General features: G+C 37.9%; 4 protein-coding genes across 4 annotated transcripts; 3 read left to right on the top strand and 1 right to left on the bottom strand.

The window, feature by feature from the left end:
• The first annotated feature begins 888 nt into the window (after positions 1 to 888).
• Positions 889 to 1713, top strand: LOC104898809 (uncharacterized). The gene has a single exon (XM_010685916.1). The coding sequence runs from the start codon at positions 889 to 891 to the stop codon at positions 1711 to 1713; it is 825 nt and encodes a 274-aa protein (XP_010684218.1).
• A 1346-nt stretch (positions 1714 to 3059) lies between these two features.
• LOC104898810 (putative ribonuclease H protein At1g65750) lies at positions 3060 to 4157 on the top strand. The gene has a single exon (XM_010685917.1). It carries the CDS (start codon positions 3060 to 3062, stop codon positions 4155 to 4157), a length of 1098 nt encoding a protein of 365 aa, XP_010684219.1.
• Positions 4158 to 4533: 376 nt separating this feature from the next.
• Positions 4534 to 9679, top strand: LOC104898786 (uncharacterized). The gene is made up of 5 exons (XM_010685893.4): positions 4534 to 4908; positions 5488 to 6096; positions 7237 to 7678; positions 7803 to 7880; positions 9280 to 9679. Coding segments are annotated over exons 1-5 (1185 nt in total). The 5' UTR covers positions 4534 to 4906; the 3' UTR covers positions 9334 to 9679.
• A 2114-nt stretch (positions 9680 to 11793) lies between these two features.
• Positions 11794 to 17222, bottom strand: LOC104898787 (DNA replication licensing factor MCM6). The gene is made up of 18 exons (XM_010685894.3): positions 17028 to 17222; positions 16788 to 16940; positions 16580 to 16705; positions 16334 to 16496; positions 16040 to 16233; positions 15737 to 15935; positions 15573 to 15650; positions 14914 to 15143; positions 14686 to 14800; positions 14255 to 14329; positions 14022 to 14162; positions 13675 to 13878; positions 13422 to 13583; positions 13284 to 13339; positions 13058 to 13179; positions 12738 to 12860; positions 12361 to 12491; positions 11794 to 12252 (listed from the first exon to the last, which is right to left on the bottom strand). The coding sequence occupies exons 1-18, from the start codon at positions 17099 to 17101 to the stop codon at positions 12112 to 12114; spliced, it is 2487 nt and encodes an 828-aa protein (XP_010684196.1). The 5' UTR covers positions 17102 to 17222; the 3' UTR covers positions 11794 to 12111.
• Between the last annotated feature and the right edge of the window lie 911 nt (positions 17223 to 18133).

Raw genomic sequence — 18133 nt, 5'->3', positions numbered from 1 at the left:
AAAAAAAGACTTAGGAATATAACCTAGTCACTATTGGGCTAATTTTATTTTTAATATTGGGCTTATTATTGCCTAATTTCAATTTAAAAGTAGACGGTCTCTTATAAGACAAACTCAAGGAATATATGGTGAATTAGAAACATTAACGATTCATTTGGTTAGTGATCAATGGTAACTGCAATGCAGTCTAGTATATATATGGGTCTGTTCTCCCCAACTTATTTTCATTTCAGTTACAATCAGTTCAGTTCACCTCCAATTATCATTTCTATTAGTTATAATTTAAATCAGTTCATTTCAATTCAGTCCAGTTCAATTCATTTCAATTGCAATCAGTTCACTTCGATTCAATCCGGTTGCAATTAGTTCATTTCAGTTGTTTTATGTCGAAGAGAACATACCTAAGTTTGTAAAATTCGGGGTATGGAATGAAAAATCCGAAGAATAAATACAGGAAAAAAGTGACGTCTACGAAAATTTCCGATATAAAGCAAGGGCAGAAGTGACCAATCAAGACAATCAAAGTGCAAGATGTGAATAGTAAACAATATGCAAATGGTGCAACTATTTCTAAACGGAGGAAATATATGGTAAATTAGAAACACTAACGACTCATTTGGTTAGTGGTCAATGGTGGTAACTGTAATGCAGTATAATATAAGAGTTTGTTCTCCCCAACTTATTTTCAGTTCAGTTGCAATCAGTTCATCTCCAATTATTATTTTCATTAATTATAATTTAAAAGTGGTCCCTTAAGTACAGTGCAAACTAGAGTTCCCTCTAGGTCTCCATCTAGGTTTCCTTGGGAGGGTTTTCTAGGCGATTGTCTAGGGTTCCCTGTGGGGCGGCGTTTCTCGAGGCTGACTCGAGAATTGTGCGTAGCTTTCGATGGCGGAACGACATGGCGACATGGCAACTGGTAAGAACGATCTCACTATAAATACTTTGAATGGGGAGAGTAGTAATAATATTATCATCGGTACCGATGCTAACAGACAGATTGGCGAATTAACAATAAACAACCAGAAACCTAATGAGGAGGTGATTGAATGGAATGAGGACGAGGAGGCTCGTATCGAATTGGGGCTGGTTGGAGAAACATGGACTAAGCGTAGTATTAATATTAATGCCTTTATGACTACAATAAAGAAGGTATGGCAACCCATACATGGACTGGATATTAGCAGTTTAGGGGAGAACAAGTATGTGTTCCAATTCCACCACTGGAGAGATAAGTTGCGGGTGGTCGAGGGTCAGCCCTGGCATTTCGATCGTCACGCAATTTTGCTGAGGGATATAAGTGATGCTACAAAGCCATCTAATATGGTGTTGCACGAACTGCCCATGTGGGTCAGGGTATATAACCTACCTTTCAAAGGGCGACTGAAACGGGAAAATGTGGAAGCCCTAGGCAAGAAGATTGGGCGTTTTATTAAAGCGGACGTTTTCGGATCAGTGGGCATAGATAAATCGATCCGACCCCGCATCAATGTGGATGTGAGGAAACCACTGACACATAAAATTAAAGTCAAGATGAGGGGAGGAGAGGAGGATTTCGTTGAGGTTAAGTATGAAAAACCTCCCCTTTATTGCTTCTATTGCGGCTTAATGGGACATGGAATCAAGGACTGCCCCGAATGCCGAGACGAGGAGGATCCGCAGGTGAACTATGGGGGGTGGCTTAAGGCGTCACCATGGAAGCGGATGCGGTAGGGGATGGAAAGTGGCAGTAATGAAGGAGTGAGTAGCTGTGCGAGGAATCTCTTCATTACGAGACCAAAGAAAATCCCGGGGGTGGAAGTGTGTTCAAGGGTGAACGAGATGGTAGGTAAGCTGAGTGTATGTGGATTGGAGAGCTCGGAGAATCTGGATCCTACGGATCAAGGTGGGAGTGGAGAAAAGCGTATGATAGAGTGGAGTGGACTTTTTTAGAAGAGATGATGTTGAAACTGGGGTTTCCAGGGAGATTTGTTCGAATCATTATGGAATGTGTTTCATCGTCCACTTTTTCGATATTACTGAATGGACAGCCTACGTGACAATTCCGGCCATCCGGGGGTCTCAGACAGGGTGACCCGTTATCACCCTTTTTGTTCATTATTTGTGCGGAGGGGTTCTCTTCACTATTAAGAGATGCTGAAGCCAGAAAGGAAATTCATGGTATCAAGATTGGTAAAAAAGTCGATGCTATATCCCACTTATTTTTCGCTGATGATAGTTTGTTGTTCACCCGTGCAAATGAAGAGGAGGCCGAAAAGCTATTGGAGATTCTGGACACTTATGAAGCTGCTTCGGGACAAAAATTGAATATGGAGAAATCTGAGGTGACTTTTAGCCGAAACATCACACAAGAAAAGAAACAAATCCTTCAGACGAAGTTATCATGTAAGGCCGTTGAAAGTCACGAAAAATACCTAGGTCTACCAACTTTTGTTAGTGGATCGAAGAAAAAAGTGTTTCCTCATATTCATGAAAGAGTTCTAAAGAAGTTGAAAGGGTGGAAAGAAATTTTTTTATCACAAGCGGGAGAGAAGTTTTGATCAAATCCGTAGCGCAGGCTCTCCCAACATATGCAATGCAATGTTTCCGACTCCCTGTGACGATGCTCAATGAAATTGAAGGGCTGTTCCGGAGCTTTTTCTGGGGCCAAAAGAAAGATGAACGGAAGACGGCATGGGTTGGTTGGACTAAGATGTACGCGGCGAAAAAGCAAGGTGGTTTGGGGATGAGAAATTTACAAGCCTTTAATGAAGCGCTCTTGGCTAAACAAGCCTGGAGAATTTTGAAATTCCCAAATACGTTGATGGCAAAAACTTTAAAATGTAAGTACTTCCCTAATACTACATTTCTAGAAGCAAAAATGAGCCCGATAGCCAGCTTCACGTGGCGCTCTATCTTGTCCGCTCGAGATTTACTGAAAAAAGGGAGTCCGACAGATTGTGGGGCAGAGGCATAATGTGAATATTTGGGAGGACCCGTGGGTGCCTAAGATCCCCAACTTTCAGCCTAGGACCCCGGAGAGGGAGATACCAGAGGGCCCGAAATGGGTGAGTGAACTCATGAGCAATGGGAGGTGGAATCTGAATATGCTGCAGGACCTCTTTCTCCCATGGGAGGTAGAGGCTATCATGACTATCCCAATAGCACGTAATGTAGGAGAGGACAAATGGGCGTGGAATTGGACAAACCATGGGGGATTCACGGTGAAGAGCGCGTATTATCAGGCCATGGAGGCCAAGAAAACGCAGGCTACATCGACGTCGAAGAGTGTAGGGGGGAGCATATGGAAGAGGTTGTGGCATTCGAGCCTACCCACAAAAATAAAAAATTTTGGGTGGCGGGTCCTTCACAATGGCATTGCAGTAAAGGCGAACTTATTGTATCGAGGAATGGGGGAGGATAGGCGATGCCCGGTCTGCGGAGAGGGAGATGAAACAATAAAACATGCCTTAACTTTATGTAGGGATGCGAGAAGTATATGGAGACTTTCACCATTGAGGATGGAAATCCAGGAGATGGAGGATGAAAATGTGTCACAATGGTGTGAGAAACTTGCGGCAACAATCGTACAGGAATCTTGGTGGGAGATATTTTGGAACTTATTATGGGGTATATGGCTGCGAAGAAATGCGTGGATCTTTAAGCGCAAACAAGTGAGTGTGAAGGATTTGATAGATAAGGCAATGCGCTTCACCATAGAGTATCAAGCTGCGAAGGAGAGTGTGAAGGATGGTCTGCGAAGTGAGGGGCCAGGAAAGAAAAAATGGCATCGACCCAGGGAGGGGAGCTTAAAACTAAATACTGATGCTGCTGTGTTAGCTGGAGGTATGATTGGGTTCGGTGGAGTGGTTAGGGACTCGATGGGGGAAGTGCGACTGGCTTGCTGTGGCAGGATGGATGGTAGGTTCGCGCCCGATATAGCGGAGGCAATGGCGATCCGGGAGGTGCTGGCTATAGCTGGAGCTGCGGGATTCAGAGAGATTATATTGGAGAATGACTGTCTCAAACTTATCTCTCAGTTGAAGAAACATGTTCTAGAGAACTCGAGCTTCGGGAATATAGTAAAAGATATCCTAGATTATGTTCAGGCCTTTAACGTTGTATCTTTTAATCATATTTGTCGTAGTGGGAACACGGTAGCTCATAATCTAGCGTAGTTGAGCATGTCTTTGAATAGCACTAAAATCTGGATGGGGAAGTATCCTCCTGAGATCCACCCATTTGTATTGGCCGATTTGGAGTTTGATGAACGTTTTTCCCGTCAAAAAAAAATTATAATTTAATTCGTGTTCAATTACAATTAATTCATTTCAGTTCAGTTCAATTGCAATTGATTCACTTCAGTTGTAATTTAGATTTATTTCAGTTTAATTACAATTGATTTAGTTCAGTTATTTTATGTGAAAGAGAACAAACCTAAGTTTGTAAAATTCGGGGTATGGAGTAAAAAATCCGAAGAATAAATACAAGAAAAAAGTGACGTTTACGAAAATTTTCAATATATAGCAAGGGCAGAAGTGACCAACCACGACTTTATAATAGTAGGAGCTATAAAAAACACAGCACTACCCTTCTGTATCATCATATACTTATATCGTCGCCATTTCTATAACTCAAGCTCCTCCGCCTTCCTTCTCACTTACCATTCCTTCTCTCTTCTCTCTCAAAACACCTTTTCAAACCAAAAAAACTACCGTATTTTTAACCTCAAACTGAGATTCACAACATAGTTTCTCTAAATTTGACCCCTCAATTACATTTTAATCTGTCAAATTTTGTAGAATGTTCAAGCGAAGATGATTTTCTCATTACTATGCAAATCTCCTCGAAGTATTTGCATGTCAAATTCTGTTTATATTGAAGATCTAATCTTAACAAGCTTCGTTCTCGTGGCGTTTGATTCAGAATGTAATTAATTTTAGTTTTTAGGCTGCCTCAGAATTTCCCTCATTCTTAACTTTACTCTTTTTTTACCTCTATTGTTGTTCAATAGCTGTTGAAGTTTCAGAGATCTCTACTTTTTTTTACAATTGCTGATGTATTTATTTATGTGCTACAAAGATGATTTGTATATGTTATTGATCTGTCTAGTTTTCTTGATTTACTGAGAAATGGTTGATGTAAAGAAACTACCAAATTTTGTTCGTACAAGTTTATTGGTTGAGTTTAAGCTGCCAAAAATGCTAAAATTTTCGGTTTTTTCATGGATGATTTTGGAAATATTAAGCAGTTTCTTTTTTTTTTGTTCTATGTTGTTCTGCAACTCAATTTGAAAATTTAGGATCGATTTTATGATTTCAGAATGATCAGTTTGGAAATGAAAAGTTTGAAACCAAAATAAAAAGAAAAAGAGGGTGGAGAGATTTTAACATGATTTATTGGAGTTACAAAAGTAGATCTTGCAATTGTACTAGATAAAACCCAGATCTTACAATATGTTTATCTTTTCAGTTTCTACAATTAAACAAGTTCTTTTAATTTTTACAGGTACCAGACAATGAGCCCTGATAATTTAGCTTCAACTTGCGTTAGAAAATCAAGCGCAAACAATTTTAAGTCAAGCAAAGAAGATCAGAATGGTGCAGAAAACATCAGAATAACACCCAACAATGGAAACACTACCCAAGCAACAACTACTACGGTTGCTGTCACCAATTTCGACGCAAATGGCATAATGCAAAAATCCCCTCCAAAAACTCACCAAGATAATATCCATCACCACCACAACCAACAGCAGCAAGCCTCAAGTTCTTCAGCGATCAATCAAACTAATGAAAGTAGCCCGAGTCGAAACAGCGCGTGCTTCGGTGGAGGCAGCAGTGGTGGATGTGTTGGTGGTGGCGGTAATGATTTATTGTTACAATGGGGTCCAAGGAAGAGATTGAGGTGTTCAAGAACAGAGGGTCGGTCCATGGTTAGCGTTGTTTTAGACAAACATCACGCTGCAACCAATCCTGTAATGCCGCCACCGCATCCGCCTTCTTCGCTTCCTTCAACCTCTAGTAATGGTAGTAGAAGTGGAAGTTCTACCAGAGTTAAACCTCATGGTTTGCTTTATTCTAAGGAGACTCCTGCTTTTCTCCCTACCAAGAACAGGTAATCCACTTTTTTTATTTTTTAATAATTATTATTAACAAAATCACCCATCTAATTTGTTGCTCAATTGGGTGAAAGTTTGCTGGTTTTTTCTACTATTGTGTTTTTCATCCTTGTTAAGACAAAACACCCATCTAATTTGTTGAAAAAATATGGGTTTGGATTTGAGGAAAGTGAGAAAAGTTTGCTGATTTTTGATATATTTTCTGAAAATTATTACCGATTTAAGACTTTTTTTCCGGGTTTTTTAGGTTAAAATTTCTTCTAAATTGTTATTTTTCTCCGCAGCTTTTTGTCCTGTTTTTTTTTTTTTTGGTGTAGAGAGCTATGGAAAGGTAAATGATGTAGACGAGATTTGATCTCGTACCACCTCTAAGTATTTACCAACTAACCTAGTTGACATCTATGCATGTTCTATCTTGTGTTTTAACAGAGAGTGAAGGTTTTAAGTTTTTACCCAATCTTCTCCCCTTAATCTCATTTCTAGATCTAACAAAAGTATTTTTTGTTCAAGAACCGAAACGATTTAATGACCCATATGCCCTCCTCTTAGAGAAGAACAAATTTATTTTAGTCTATTTCTGTTTTTGATGATATAAGTAGGAGTATATAAATAATAATGAGTATGTAAAAAAAAAAAGTAGTTCGTTTCTCTCTCCTCTAATGACAAGCATTTGGTGTGTGTGCCCGTTTACTACTGTTTCACCTTCCTCGAATTGTTCCGCGGGTACATAAACACCACTCATCTCTCTTTTTAATGGTTTTTTTTTTATATAATTTATAGTAATTTTTTAGATTTATTTTTTTGAATATATAAAGCTCAAATCTTGATTATGCTAATTTCCTGTTGTCAGCGATTGTGTGATAAGGTTGCGGCGTGATGTGTTATTTGTAAATTTATGTACTTTGTTATACCCATTTTAACCCCATACAGGTGGATAAAAAAAGAAAAGAAAAAGAGACTAATCACAGTATGTTCGCTTTTTTAGATGGATACTATATAAACCTTTGTTTCATTTCATAGTATTCTTTGAAGGAAAAAAATCAATCTAAAATCTAGTCCTACTGTGAAAACAAATTTTGCTCTTTCAAATACTAGTATATCTTCATTCATCATTACTTATTGTTTGTGATGATTAGGAACTTAGTTGATCAAATGGCCTCGAACAGCGCATCACCGTCGAAAAATGGCGGGGTTAGTAGCCGTCCGGTTTCCAGATCTACGGTGGGGAAGCGATCCCCATCTTGTATAGAGAAGAATGATAAGAAGACAGCTTCTTCTGGGCCAATTAGAAAAGTGAAGTCAGATGATTCTTTAGTGCCTGCTACTGTCAATGGAAATCACCTTAATTTAGTAGCCCAAGGAGAGCATGAGCACGGCCACAGCGGCAGTGGGCATGCTGCTGCTATGGTCCGTTCTCCGGTGGCCGATGCCGAGAAGGGAGGTGAAGTAGTTGAATGCCCAAGGATTTTTATATCACTTTCAAGGAAGGAAAAAGAAGATGATTTTTATGCAATGAAGGGTACTAAGCTACCACATAGACCCAAAAAGAGGGCCAAAGCTGTTGATAGAGCCCTCCAGGTATACCATTTTATTTTTCTTAGTCGTTTTAGTTAATTCTATACCACTAAATTAATTTTTGATGACTTGCTATTTTTATAGATTATGACATTTATTTTTTCTTTGTTCTTTTTTTGTGGGTTAGTATTGTTTTCCAGGTCTTTGGCTTTCTGACTTGACGAGGGCTAGGTATGAAGTAAGAGAGAGAAAGAGTGCGAAGAAGGTAATGTGTTGTTTGCCTCCTTTCATATCCTTGCTTTTAGTCGCTGCTTCTTTGTTTAACATACCCGTGAATCGTGGGTACTGAGTGACCTGATCATTAGTGCATCTTTATATTAGACTTGGGGTTGTTAGAATTCAAGATAAAGAATAAAGATAGATATCTTTGGATCAATGTCCCTTCTAATTAGTTGTATAGGGTGGAAAGTGGATGCAAATTATAAGTTTTTCAATTCTTATTAGTTGCAATAGTTTGACTTTTATATCATATAATTTCTATTATAGTTTTAAATACTATAAATGAAAATTTTATGTTTTACAATATTGAATTTACCCACAATGTATATATTCTTATTTGTCTCGTACTTATTTTTTTTATTTAAAAATCTCATTTTCATTGGCGCAATTAACAAATATCGTCTTTATTGGTGCAATTAAAAAATTTATTATTATTCAGGTAGTTTAAAATTTGTTGAAAGCATATTGTGATCAAATAGAATACTCCAAGTTGTTTTTCTGGATAAGTTTTCTACTGATTAAAATTTATTCTATATAATAATTGTTTTCATATGCAATTTACTAAATAAATAGAAAAAGACATTATTTGATATGTTTAACGCCTTAACAGTAGGTTTTTGGGTTTATTACCCACAAAATTAGAGGGTTATCATGTGTGCACCGTTGCTCTACTTTTTTTCCTTTTCTTTTGTCCCCATAACAGAAGTTCCACTAAATTATGTTTTTTCTTTTAAATATTTATTTAATATTTGAGATCAGCTGAAATTGTCATCCATGCCCTTCTATTAAAATCTAGCATCACCCATCAGGAGTCAGGACACTTGCTGCTTTATAGAAGTATCTATAAATTATGGGTTTGTGCCTTTTTGAAAATAAATAAATAAATAAAATGATAATGGATTAAAATAGGTCCAATTTCTTAACTTTTTAAATGAGCTTCGTTTTCTTTTTGGCGAGGAAGGCGCGTCTAAACTCTTAAAACCCCAAAAGTTTGTTGCTGCTGAAATGACCTAGATTTGTCAACTTGAAGAAAAGTTTGGTGTGACTGAATAAGGCGTATATTTTACGATAACTGTCCCCTCCTTGTATCGTTGCCTCTTTTGGTCCGCCGATAAGGCTAGTTTTCGTCATTAGAGGGGAAAATGCTGCTACATCGATAAGGGAGGAAAAAGAAAAGCTCAAATGAAAGAGCTCACATCAATCGACTTAGAGTAGTATTCATTCGCATTGAAATTAACTTATGTGAACTTTACTTTTTTTCTGAGATCGTTGAGAATCCTTTTAAAAGTGAGATATATGAATAATGCACTAACCACTTGGTTATCTTGGTCACGAGTAGAGCACGATTCTGATAGGTTTTGCAAAATTGTCTTGACATCTTGCAGCCAAGGCGAAGGGGGTTGAAAGGATTGGAGACAATGGAAAGTGATTCAGAGTAGAATGCAAGGCGGAAGCTTCCTCAACTACCGTGCTTTTTGGTGAAACTAAATACCCCAACGTGTACATGCTTTGCACCTGTAATATGAGAACTATAGCTACTCCTCTCCCTTCCCCTCTCTCAAGGACAAGTTTTGGTTCTTGTGATATGTGGAGGTTGGGTTCTAATATTTCGAGTTTTCTTGAGAGCTGGCTCCATGGCAAATGTTGCTTTGCCTCAAGGAGACATGGTCCAGAGAATCGTGTGGGGAGAGGGGGTGACCCAGTTGGTTGTATGGTATTTTTGCACACAGTCGTGGATGAGAAGCAAAATATCAAATATGCGCCTTCACTGTTGATCTATGTACAGATCTTATTCGCAAATGGTCTGATGAATACATACAAGAAAAGAAAGAAAAATATTCTCATAATTGGCCTTCTCAAAATGCATTCTTATAAATAGAAACTTGTACTCCAACCAATGTGGAAAGCAAAGACAATCGAACAAGGAATTATTATCAAAAGAAACGATTCCATGCTTGCTCGTAGTGAAGCAACAGAGCGCACATGTAACAGTTAACAACTTAACATAGATTCACAGGCACAGCTAGTCCGGTGAATCAGTAAACTGCTTTCATAGAGATTAGAGAACGAGAGGAGGAGGATGAGGCCAACTCAAAACTGAATGTACCAAATTAACCCTCTCTGTTTTATAAAGAACAATTCACTAAATAGTCTAATTCACGCTTAAAAACCTTTTATAATAACTTCCACAAAAAACCAATAAAATAGTTATAGGATTTCATTTCATTGATCTTCTTGCTCTGTCCTCGTTGAACAAATCATGAGCTTGCTACTTTTAAGTTAGCTTGTCACGCGGAGTTAGCTTTTGCCAACTTCACCTATCCACGATCTTTATAATGATGCAATAATGGAGTATTACACATTCACGAAGGAAGTCCATGCACAATAGATGCAATTCTTTGGCTCTAACTTTTTTTTGACATCAAAGAAATACAACCTAGGAATAGAGTACCCAAACAATGAACTAAACACAAAGCAACACTAAATTGAGCTTTATGAGCTCTTACAAATCATATAAAGTTAAAACAAGTAAAATTACCAAGGAATTGTTTGATATGAAGGCCTTCGTTGCTCAATGATTGTGTTATAATTTTGTTGGATGTGATGGACAATAACTTAACCCTAGTAAGGATAATAAGAAGACGTTGAAGCTTCTTAGAGGAAGACAATCCACAATAAAAGGGTATATCATACTTGCTAGAAAGTGGTGGGAGAGTATTCCTTTCACGATCAGGACAACTAACAATCAAAAGTGAGAGTTGCATTTCTTAGCATGAGCATGAGCAATCCCAGTGACCTTATGTCACTTGAAACTTTTAACTCGTGTTTTCTTGAAAAGTCATGTTCCTTTTTGACTTAATACTCTCTTGAGAGTGTAGCTTGAGTGTTTCTTTTTGGTAGGAGAACTGCATTTGAAGTGACATGCTAAAAACCACTAGAGTAAACTTAGATGCCATCTTTAGATTTAAATTTTTCAAGGCAAAGATCTCGAAGATCATTTCCGAGTTGAAATGAGAGCTAATCATTATTTGCTTGCGAACACACCTTTGATTTTTAAAATCAGAAAACATATGCCCTAACCATGAAAACTTTTTCCCTCGCTGTCCACACTCACATTCTTTTAAATAACTAAAGGTCCGTTCGTTATCATTTTGTGTTTTTAGTTTTTAATTTTTTTTGAAAATCAAAAATCATAATATGAAAACCAGAAATAGTAGTTTCAAGTTTTTAGTTGTCAGTTTTCAAAATTAGCATGATTACTATCATTATGACCAAGTTTAAGTTTATAATACTACTTATATCATATGATTCTAAAATCATAAAAACCAAAAACTGTAAACTGTCAGTGATACCAAACAAGCCCTAAGGGATTCATAAACTTTGGTTCCCCAATTTGAACTTCCATTTTTCCAAGTTCTAATGTATTACCATCATTTTGGTCTATTACATAAGAACCCTTTTCCCTTACCCTCATAATTGAGATTTTTTTGACCCAAAATCCAAGTTGACCACTCGATTATCATTGTAAGATCTAATTCTAAAGATTAGGATAGGAAAATTTGGCTATACCCAACAAAAGATTTGTGATCCTTTTAATTCAATTTCACGTTCACTTAAGCCTCCAAGAAACCTTCCCATTCAACTCTTCTCAAACTAAGCAACCATCCCCTTGCCAACCTCACTTTCTAATTTTCCATAACCAACCATGGAGAACATAAACAACTTGAAATAAAGGACAACCTCCGACAATTAGCACAATTACCCCGTATATCAAAGGAAAACAACTCCTCACAACTATTGCCCAATTAAAGGAAAAACGTATTCAAGCTATACCCAACATTTAGTTTAACCATATTATTCGTTACATGATTTAACAATAATTCTTAATCACCATGATCTTAGCAGGAAAGAAAGGAGCCTTAATTTTATATTAAAAAATATGGCAAGCTCAATAAAATACTCATAATACACCTAACCCTGATTAATGTTGTAGCCCAAAAAGCCTCCTGAAATTGCATAATTTGCTCAGGAGACATAGGAATCTCAATTATACATTGCTCTACATATGGGTGATGCTATACAGTTAGTCAAGATGATTATATCTTTGCATGATTTCACATTACAAAGCTCAGACTGCTGTATGTCAACACCTCCTAAGTCCTAAACTTAAAAATGATGAGAATGTTGAAGTTACATCCAGTCAAATTACCAGCAACTCACTCTATAACATAATTAGGAGAAACGGCCAAAATTCTGTCATCTTTAGACACTGAAGGTTGACCCCCACCATCTTCAGCTCCAGCGGCTGCTTGCCTACCGTCATCCACGACAATTAGATGCCCTTCTTTAATCAGTTTCTGCAGAAGACAAGTTTTCAGTTATGTTGTTTTAGTAGAAGTATAATAATGTAATAGTCATTTTGGTTCGGAAACATATCAGCTAAGCATGTTAACTTCTATAGATACCTGAATGATAGCTCTGACTACTCGAACATCATTACGAGCTTCCTCCATAGAGCTGTAGCTATTGTTCTCATTTTGTTTTGCCACATACCACTGTATCAGATCTTTCTGTCTTGTCCCAAGTAGGCCTCTCCCTGCAAATAAATGGGCATTGTTTTTCGAATCAATAGCGTGATTAGATGATTAACAAGCAATAGTCAATCGGCAAAGGCAGGCAATACACATGCCTCAAAAGTCCAAGTACCCAAAACCAACATACTGAAGCTTAAAGCTTTTCATAGCCTAAAGGATTGGTTTTAGAAGGTGTGTACTGGAATTTATCACAATGGAATTTGAGTACACAAGAAATAATACAAATAGCAGTCGAAATAGGGAAACACCTTCTTGCTCGGCAGTCTCTTCAAGCTGCCTAAGCCGCATGATAAGTGCTTGTGTCACTTTATCAAAATGTTCATCCGTTACCACTAAGTTCTGTTCCTGAGCTTTAGAACCACCATTATCTCCTGCAAGTTTGAATTAGCTACCCATCAACGCCTGAATTCTGAACTAAAAGCAAATATTCACCAAAAACAAGAAAAAAAGGGCCATGAACAAATTTCATTTATATAGTGCTAGCATTTTGCACTCTACCCATCAACCGCCATCATATGATGGCTACTTTGATCATATCAGTAGGCTTTAGTTTAGTGTGCTATCTCACCTGTATTAGCTGAAGCTGGTTCACCTGCTGCAGGACTAGGCTGAGCATCTCCCCCACCACCTACTCCACTATCATTAACTTCATCATTAAACTCGGACAGGTCAATTTCGCTTGATTCCACGCTGCATTATAAAAGATTGATATGGTTTAGCTCACAAAGGAGACAGAAAAAACAAAAACGAAAAAGGACCACAATTAAGAAAGAGATGTAGCTTCTTTTTCTTGCCTAATAACTGATGTCTTCAGCAGTCGAACTGCAACCTTGACATGGCGTGGTAGTACCTAAAAGAAAGAAGCCCTACACTTTAAGGTTGATATATAGAAAAGCAATGAATAAACATCAAATTCCTGAACGATTAAACACCTCTGATTCCAAGTAACTTCTTGCAATGGCTTCTGATAGCCGGATCAATGCCTCCAGCTGTCTTACAGTCATTCTGTAAGCGACTCTACTGCCTGGAGCAGCATCACCTCTTCGAAGAGTGACATATGAGTCAACTAACAATTTCCTTGCTTCAAAACTTAGCTGTTCAAATTCAGAAGAAAGTTTTAGAGTTGAGAGCGCAAATTGATATAAAGCTTTCTAGTCAAAGTCATTCAAAAGAAAATTGAAGGACCTTCGGTTTCTTAGTTTTTGCATAGGCGATGTAGCGTTTAAGCTGTGCAGTAGTAAAGGTGGGTGACAATGCATCCTCACGTCTTTGGTGCACTCTAACAATATGGCTAGCAATGTGGTAATCAGTTTGATCATCTGGATCATCGATCATAACATATACCAGATCAAATCTTGAAAGGATAGCTGGAGGTAGAGCCACATTATACTGTTAAAAGATGAGCACAAGTCAGTGTAATTTCTGAAAGATCCAACTCAAAACTACCGGTCTACTAAACTCTGGTGAAAAGCAATAAACAAATCAGATCAATCCAAGAGATCGTACTAAATTTGGAAGGTGAAATTCCTCACCTTCAATGGTTTTGTTTTGTCATAACGGCCCCCAGTAGGATTGGCGGCAGCTAAAATCGATGTTCTTGCATTCAGAGTAGCCTGTATTCCTGCTTTTGTGATACTTATAGTCTGCTGCTCCATGGCTTCATGAATAGCAACCTTTCAAATGATAGAAGCACAAGTTACTTCAAAAAGAATAGAACAGCATACTTCTAAGAGAAAATCATTGACAATTATCAAGAATATATTACCTGGTCTCTAATGTCCATTTTGTCAAACTCATCAATACAGCAGATACCATTATCAGCAAGCATCAATGCTCCAGCCTGAAATTTTTCAGAAGAAATGCCTATCAGAACAAACCAACCGATCTTCACTGATGCATGAAAGATTCAAGAGGCATGATAAAATTACCACTCTAGATCTCAAAATAAGACAGTTTTATCCATTTTATTTCTTTCTAGGGTTATCTGTTATCTATTCATCTATCTTCCAGAATTTGTTACTAAAGCAGTTCCTTTATCTACTCTCCAACGGCCATTATATTTAGGAGACATGATATGTAAATACAAGGCAAAAAACGTAGAAGTTACCACTTGATTGTACATCTATGTAAAGGCGTCAATAAGTGAATATCAGCTATATAAGAAATCAGGTTGGAGAATTTCCATTGACAAGTTACCTCAATACAGAACTCTCCAGTTTCTGGTTCTTTAGCCACAGTAGCAGTCAGACCAGCAGCAGAAGATGATTTCCCTGATGTGTAAACTGATCTAGGGACAAGACCAGAAGTATATCTGGATGACAAATAAACTAGCTTGATTAGTCTCTTAGGTGCAAAGAAAAGAGTAGAAACAATTCATATAATTAGAAAATATAAAAACCAAAACAGATTGAAAGACTGATTTACTTGAGAAACTGGGACTTTGCACAGCTGGGATCCCCTACAATGCAGACATTAATGTCCCCTCTTAAGTTGATGCCTTCCTCGGTTTGCTTGTGAACACCACTTAACAACATAAGAAGAATTGCTCGCTTGATATCTTGGTGACCAAATACAGTTGGAGCAACGCTGTCAACCAATTTATTAAAAAAATCAGAAGTGTTTCTCATTCTTTGGATCTCGTTGAGCTCCTCTGCCTGTCATTTTTGGATAAAGAACCACACAAAAGCGTCAGAAAGCTCAGTATGGAATTCCTGAATGAGAGAAACATGCAAGTGGTTTGGTAACTGATCATAATCGGGCCCAACAATGAATTTAACTCAGAGATTTGAGGTATATTATCAAATATATAAACTCTGCAACTATCCATTTTCTTTTCGTTGAGGCTAGCCTAATAATTTTTAGCAGCTAGAAATGACTTCTACGACACAAAAAAGGAGAATCAGAGAAATTATGTGCTCACTATTCAATTGTAATTTGAACCAAAAGAACACAGGCAGGTGCAATAAAAGACGCAAAACATACAAATTGGAACTGTTTAGCTGGTTCAAAACATACTAAATGCAAAAAATGCATGAATTATGCGACTTAAACTTCCTAAGAAAAGCACAAAATAAGAAACAAACCGTGAACTGCTGGCTCTCCTCGTCTTCAGCATCTTTCTTCCGATTTCTAATGTCAACGTCTCTTCTACCATCAGCAATCTAAGTGACAAAATCCTATGTCAGAAAAGAACAGGCCATATTCCTATCATCTTCAATGAGCTCAAGAGGATAATTTAAGAGCACACCTGAACAGAATTAGCAATGAACGCAAGCCGATAGGAGAGATCTCTAACTCCCAATGCTTTTAAACCCCTTACTCCTTCATTTCCAGTACCACTAGCATTACGTTGAGAAGAAGCATCTCTACGGCACTCTGCTCTCTCCCCTGTAGATGCCAACGCCATTATGTCTGGTATCACCACAAGAGTTCCAGTAAATATGACCCTAACATAATTTCAAACCATAGATACACATGTTAGTACCAATGTAGACCTTCGCTGCTTTGCAAAAACCATTACAATTCGACTAATTTTCTCGTTAACTCTTACGTGTCACCAGCTCTAGCCTGTTCAACAATCTCATGGCGCAGAATGACATCAAGCGATCTGGGAAGAGAACCAGCTGGAATTTCTTTCGACGTTTCCTGCATCCTCACCCTTTGCCAATCTGTAAATTTGCTTTCCTGTCTAAGCAACATCCATCTAGTTCTATTTGCACAGGTTGCATTTATACATATTGTCGGCTGTAACAATCACAGGCAACATTAGTAACTAACTATCCTCAAATAGCAACAGAATTTCGCAACAAACAATCAAACATATGCAGCAGCAGCACCCACTAACCTCAGTGTACTTAAATTGTTGCTCTACATTCTTAACGACAGTACCACAATCCAAACACTTGAAAGTACCATGGAGAAGCTCAGGCCTGACCTCACTCGTACGAGTAACCACTCCAGTCACCGATACTAATCTGCCTATTTCAGCAGTGGCTAACTCTCTAAGTCTGCATTTCACCAGAAAAGTTAAATCATGATAGTAAAGTTTTTGTTTTGAAATTAAGGGTTTGTTCTATATTCGAAAAATTACCGTTTAACAAGAGGAATGTTGTAGAAAGCGATATTGATGTCTTTATTAGGGTTATCATCAGCAAAAACATTGGGCCTCCCTTCCAACACAAATCTCTTACAAGCATTCTTCAAATAGGGCTCAAATCTACTCAATTCAAATTGAATATCAATTACAAACCACAAATTATACCATCAGATTCCAAAGAAATAATGAAAATTTATGGTACCTAAAATATTCATCAGAAATAGCCTTCTGAAGGGTGTCGTCGAATCGCATAACATGAGAGAAATCAATAAACATAGTGGTTGATTCACTTTGTTCCATAACCTCAATCTCAGATACATAATACGGATGCCGTGAATTCGGGTCCAAACGAAAGCTGATCAAAAAAAGTAAAAATGATGTAAGAGATTACATGATGCAAAAATGAATGAAATTGAAGAGAAAGAGAAAAAAAAAATTAAACCTTTTGAGGAATTCTAGAAAAGCATTTTCAACAGGGGCAGCCGTCTCGTCGACGAAGAAAGCACCGTAGTCCATGTTTTTTTGCCGGAGTTTATCGACTTTTTGGGCGCTTACTCAGTTACTCTCTCTATCTCTTTCTTTGGGTCGGCCGGTTAGTTTGCGGGGAAGGTTTAGGGTGTCATTGGTAAATGAGATAGAATTGGAATTGGCGCCAAAATGTGCATACGTATAAGGGAGTTTCCCGCCAATTTGTTAAATGGGACCAGCCAGGCTGCAAAGTTTTACTAGCTTTGAACTCTTCGTTTTGGACCTTTTGGTTCGTGGGTCGTATACTCGTATGTCGTGTCGTATTCGTATAGTATCTCCAGTCAAAATAAAGCCCAAGCCTTTCCTTTTTCTTTTCACCAGAAGAAAAAATATTATTAATAATACTTCCTCCGTTTCTTTTTACTCGCTACACTTTCCATTATGGGAAGTTTTATATTACTTGCTACACTTCTTTTTTGGGCAATAAACTCTCTCTATCTCTCTCCTCCCACATGGATCCCTTTTCTTTTTACTCTCTACCTCTCTCTTCTCCAAAAATTGCCTAGGAGTCCGTGAAATGAGAAGTGTAGCGAGTAAAAAGAAACGGAGGAAGTAAGTTATATGATACATACAATTAGGGTTGTGTACAAACGGTCCGGATCGTAATTTGAACTCGACTGGATCGGAGTTTGATGCGCGCCAGGCCGGATTGGAGTTTGGCACAGACCGGATTGGAGTTTGGTACGGACCGGATCGGAGTTTGGTCCGGACGGACCTAGGATCTCGAATATGTCCTCCGTATAAGGAAAAAGTGGATTCTGGGCAACCGGTCCGAATCCAGTTCAAACTAGTTGATCTGGGTTTTTTTAGAGAAAAAATGATTTTTCTGTTCTGGTTTGTAATACATGAGTAACTCTTACTCATTCCTAAACCCTAGCCCATTTTTGTTGTTATCCAGCCGCACGCTTGCACCAACCCCCTTCTCTAGGGGTGTTCATAAAAAACCGAAACCGAAATACCGTACCGAAATACCGAAAAATCGGTCTAAATGGGTGGTTACCGTACCGACAAAAAAAAAGT

Source organism: Beta vulgaris, chromosome 7, assembly GCF_026745355.1.
Source record: "Beta vulgaris subsp. vulgaris cultivar EL10 chromosome 7, EL10.2, whole genome shotgun sequence".
NCBI lineage: Eukaryota > Viridiplantae > Streptophyta > Magnoliopsida > Caryophyllales > Amaranthaceae > Beta > Beta vulgaris.
Note: the sequence above shows the minus strand (reverse complement) of the source record. Positions and strands in the feature narration are given on the sequence as shown.

Coding starts and splice junctions, on each gene's coding strand:
- LOC104898810 (XM_010685917.1), top strand. CDS start 3,060: ATGAGCAATGGGAGGTGGAATCTGAATATGCTGCAGGACCTCTTTCTC.
- LOC104898809 (XM_010685916.1), top strand. CDS start 889: ATGGCGGAACGACATGGCGACATGGCAACTGGTAAGAACGATCTCACT.
- LOC104898786 (XM_010685893.4), top strand. Junction 7,679..7,802: donor CTGTTGATAGAGCCCTCCAG/GTATACCATTTT, acceptor TTTGTGGGTTAG/TATTGTTTTCCAGGTCTTTG. Junction 7,881..9,279: donor AGAGAAAGAGTGCGAAGAAG/GTAATGTGTTGT, acceptor GACATCTTGCAG/CCAAGGCGAAGGGGGTTGAA.
- LOC104898787 (XM_010685894.3), bottom strand. CDS start 17,101: ATGGACTACGGTGCTTTCTTCGTCGACGAGACGGCTGCCCCTGTTGAA. Junction 13,879..14,021: donor ACAAAACAAAACCATTGAAG/GTGAGGAATTTC, acceptor ATCTTTTAACAG/TATAATGTGGCTCTACCTCC. Junction 13,584..13,674: donor CAAAAACTAAGAAACCGAAG/GTCCTTCAATTT, acceptor GAATTTGAACAG/CTAAGTTTTGAAGCAAGGAA.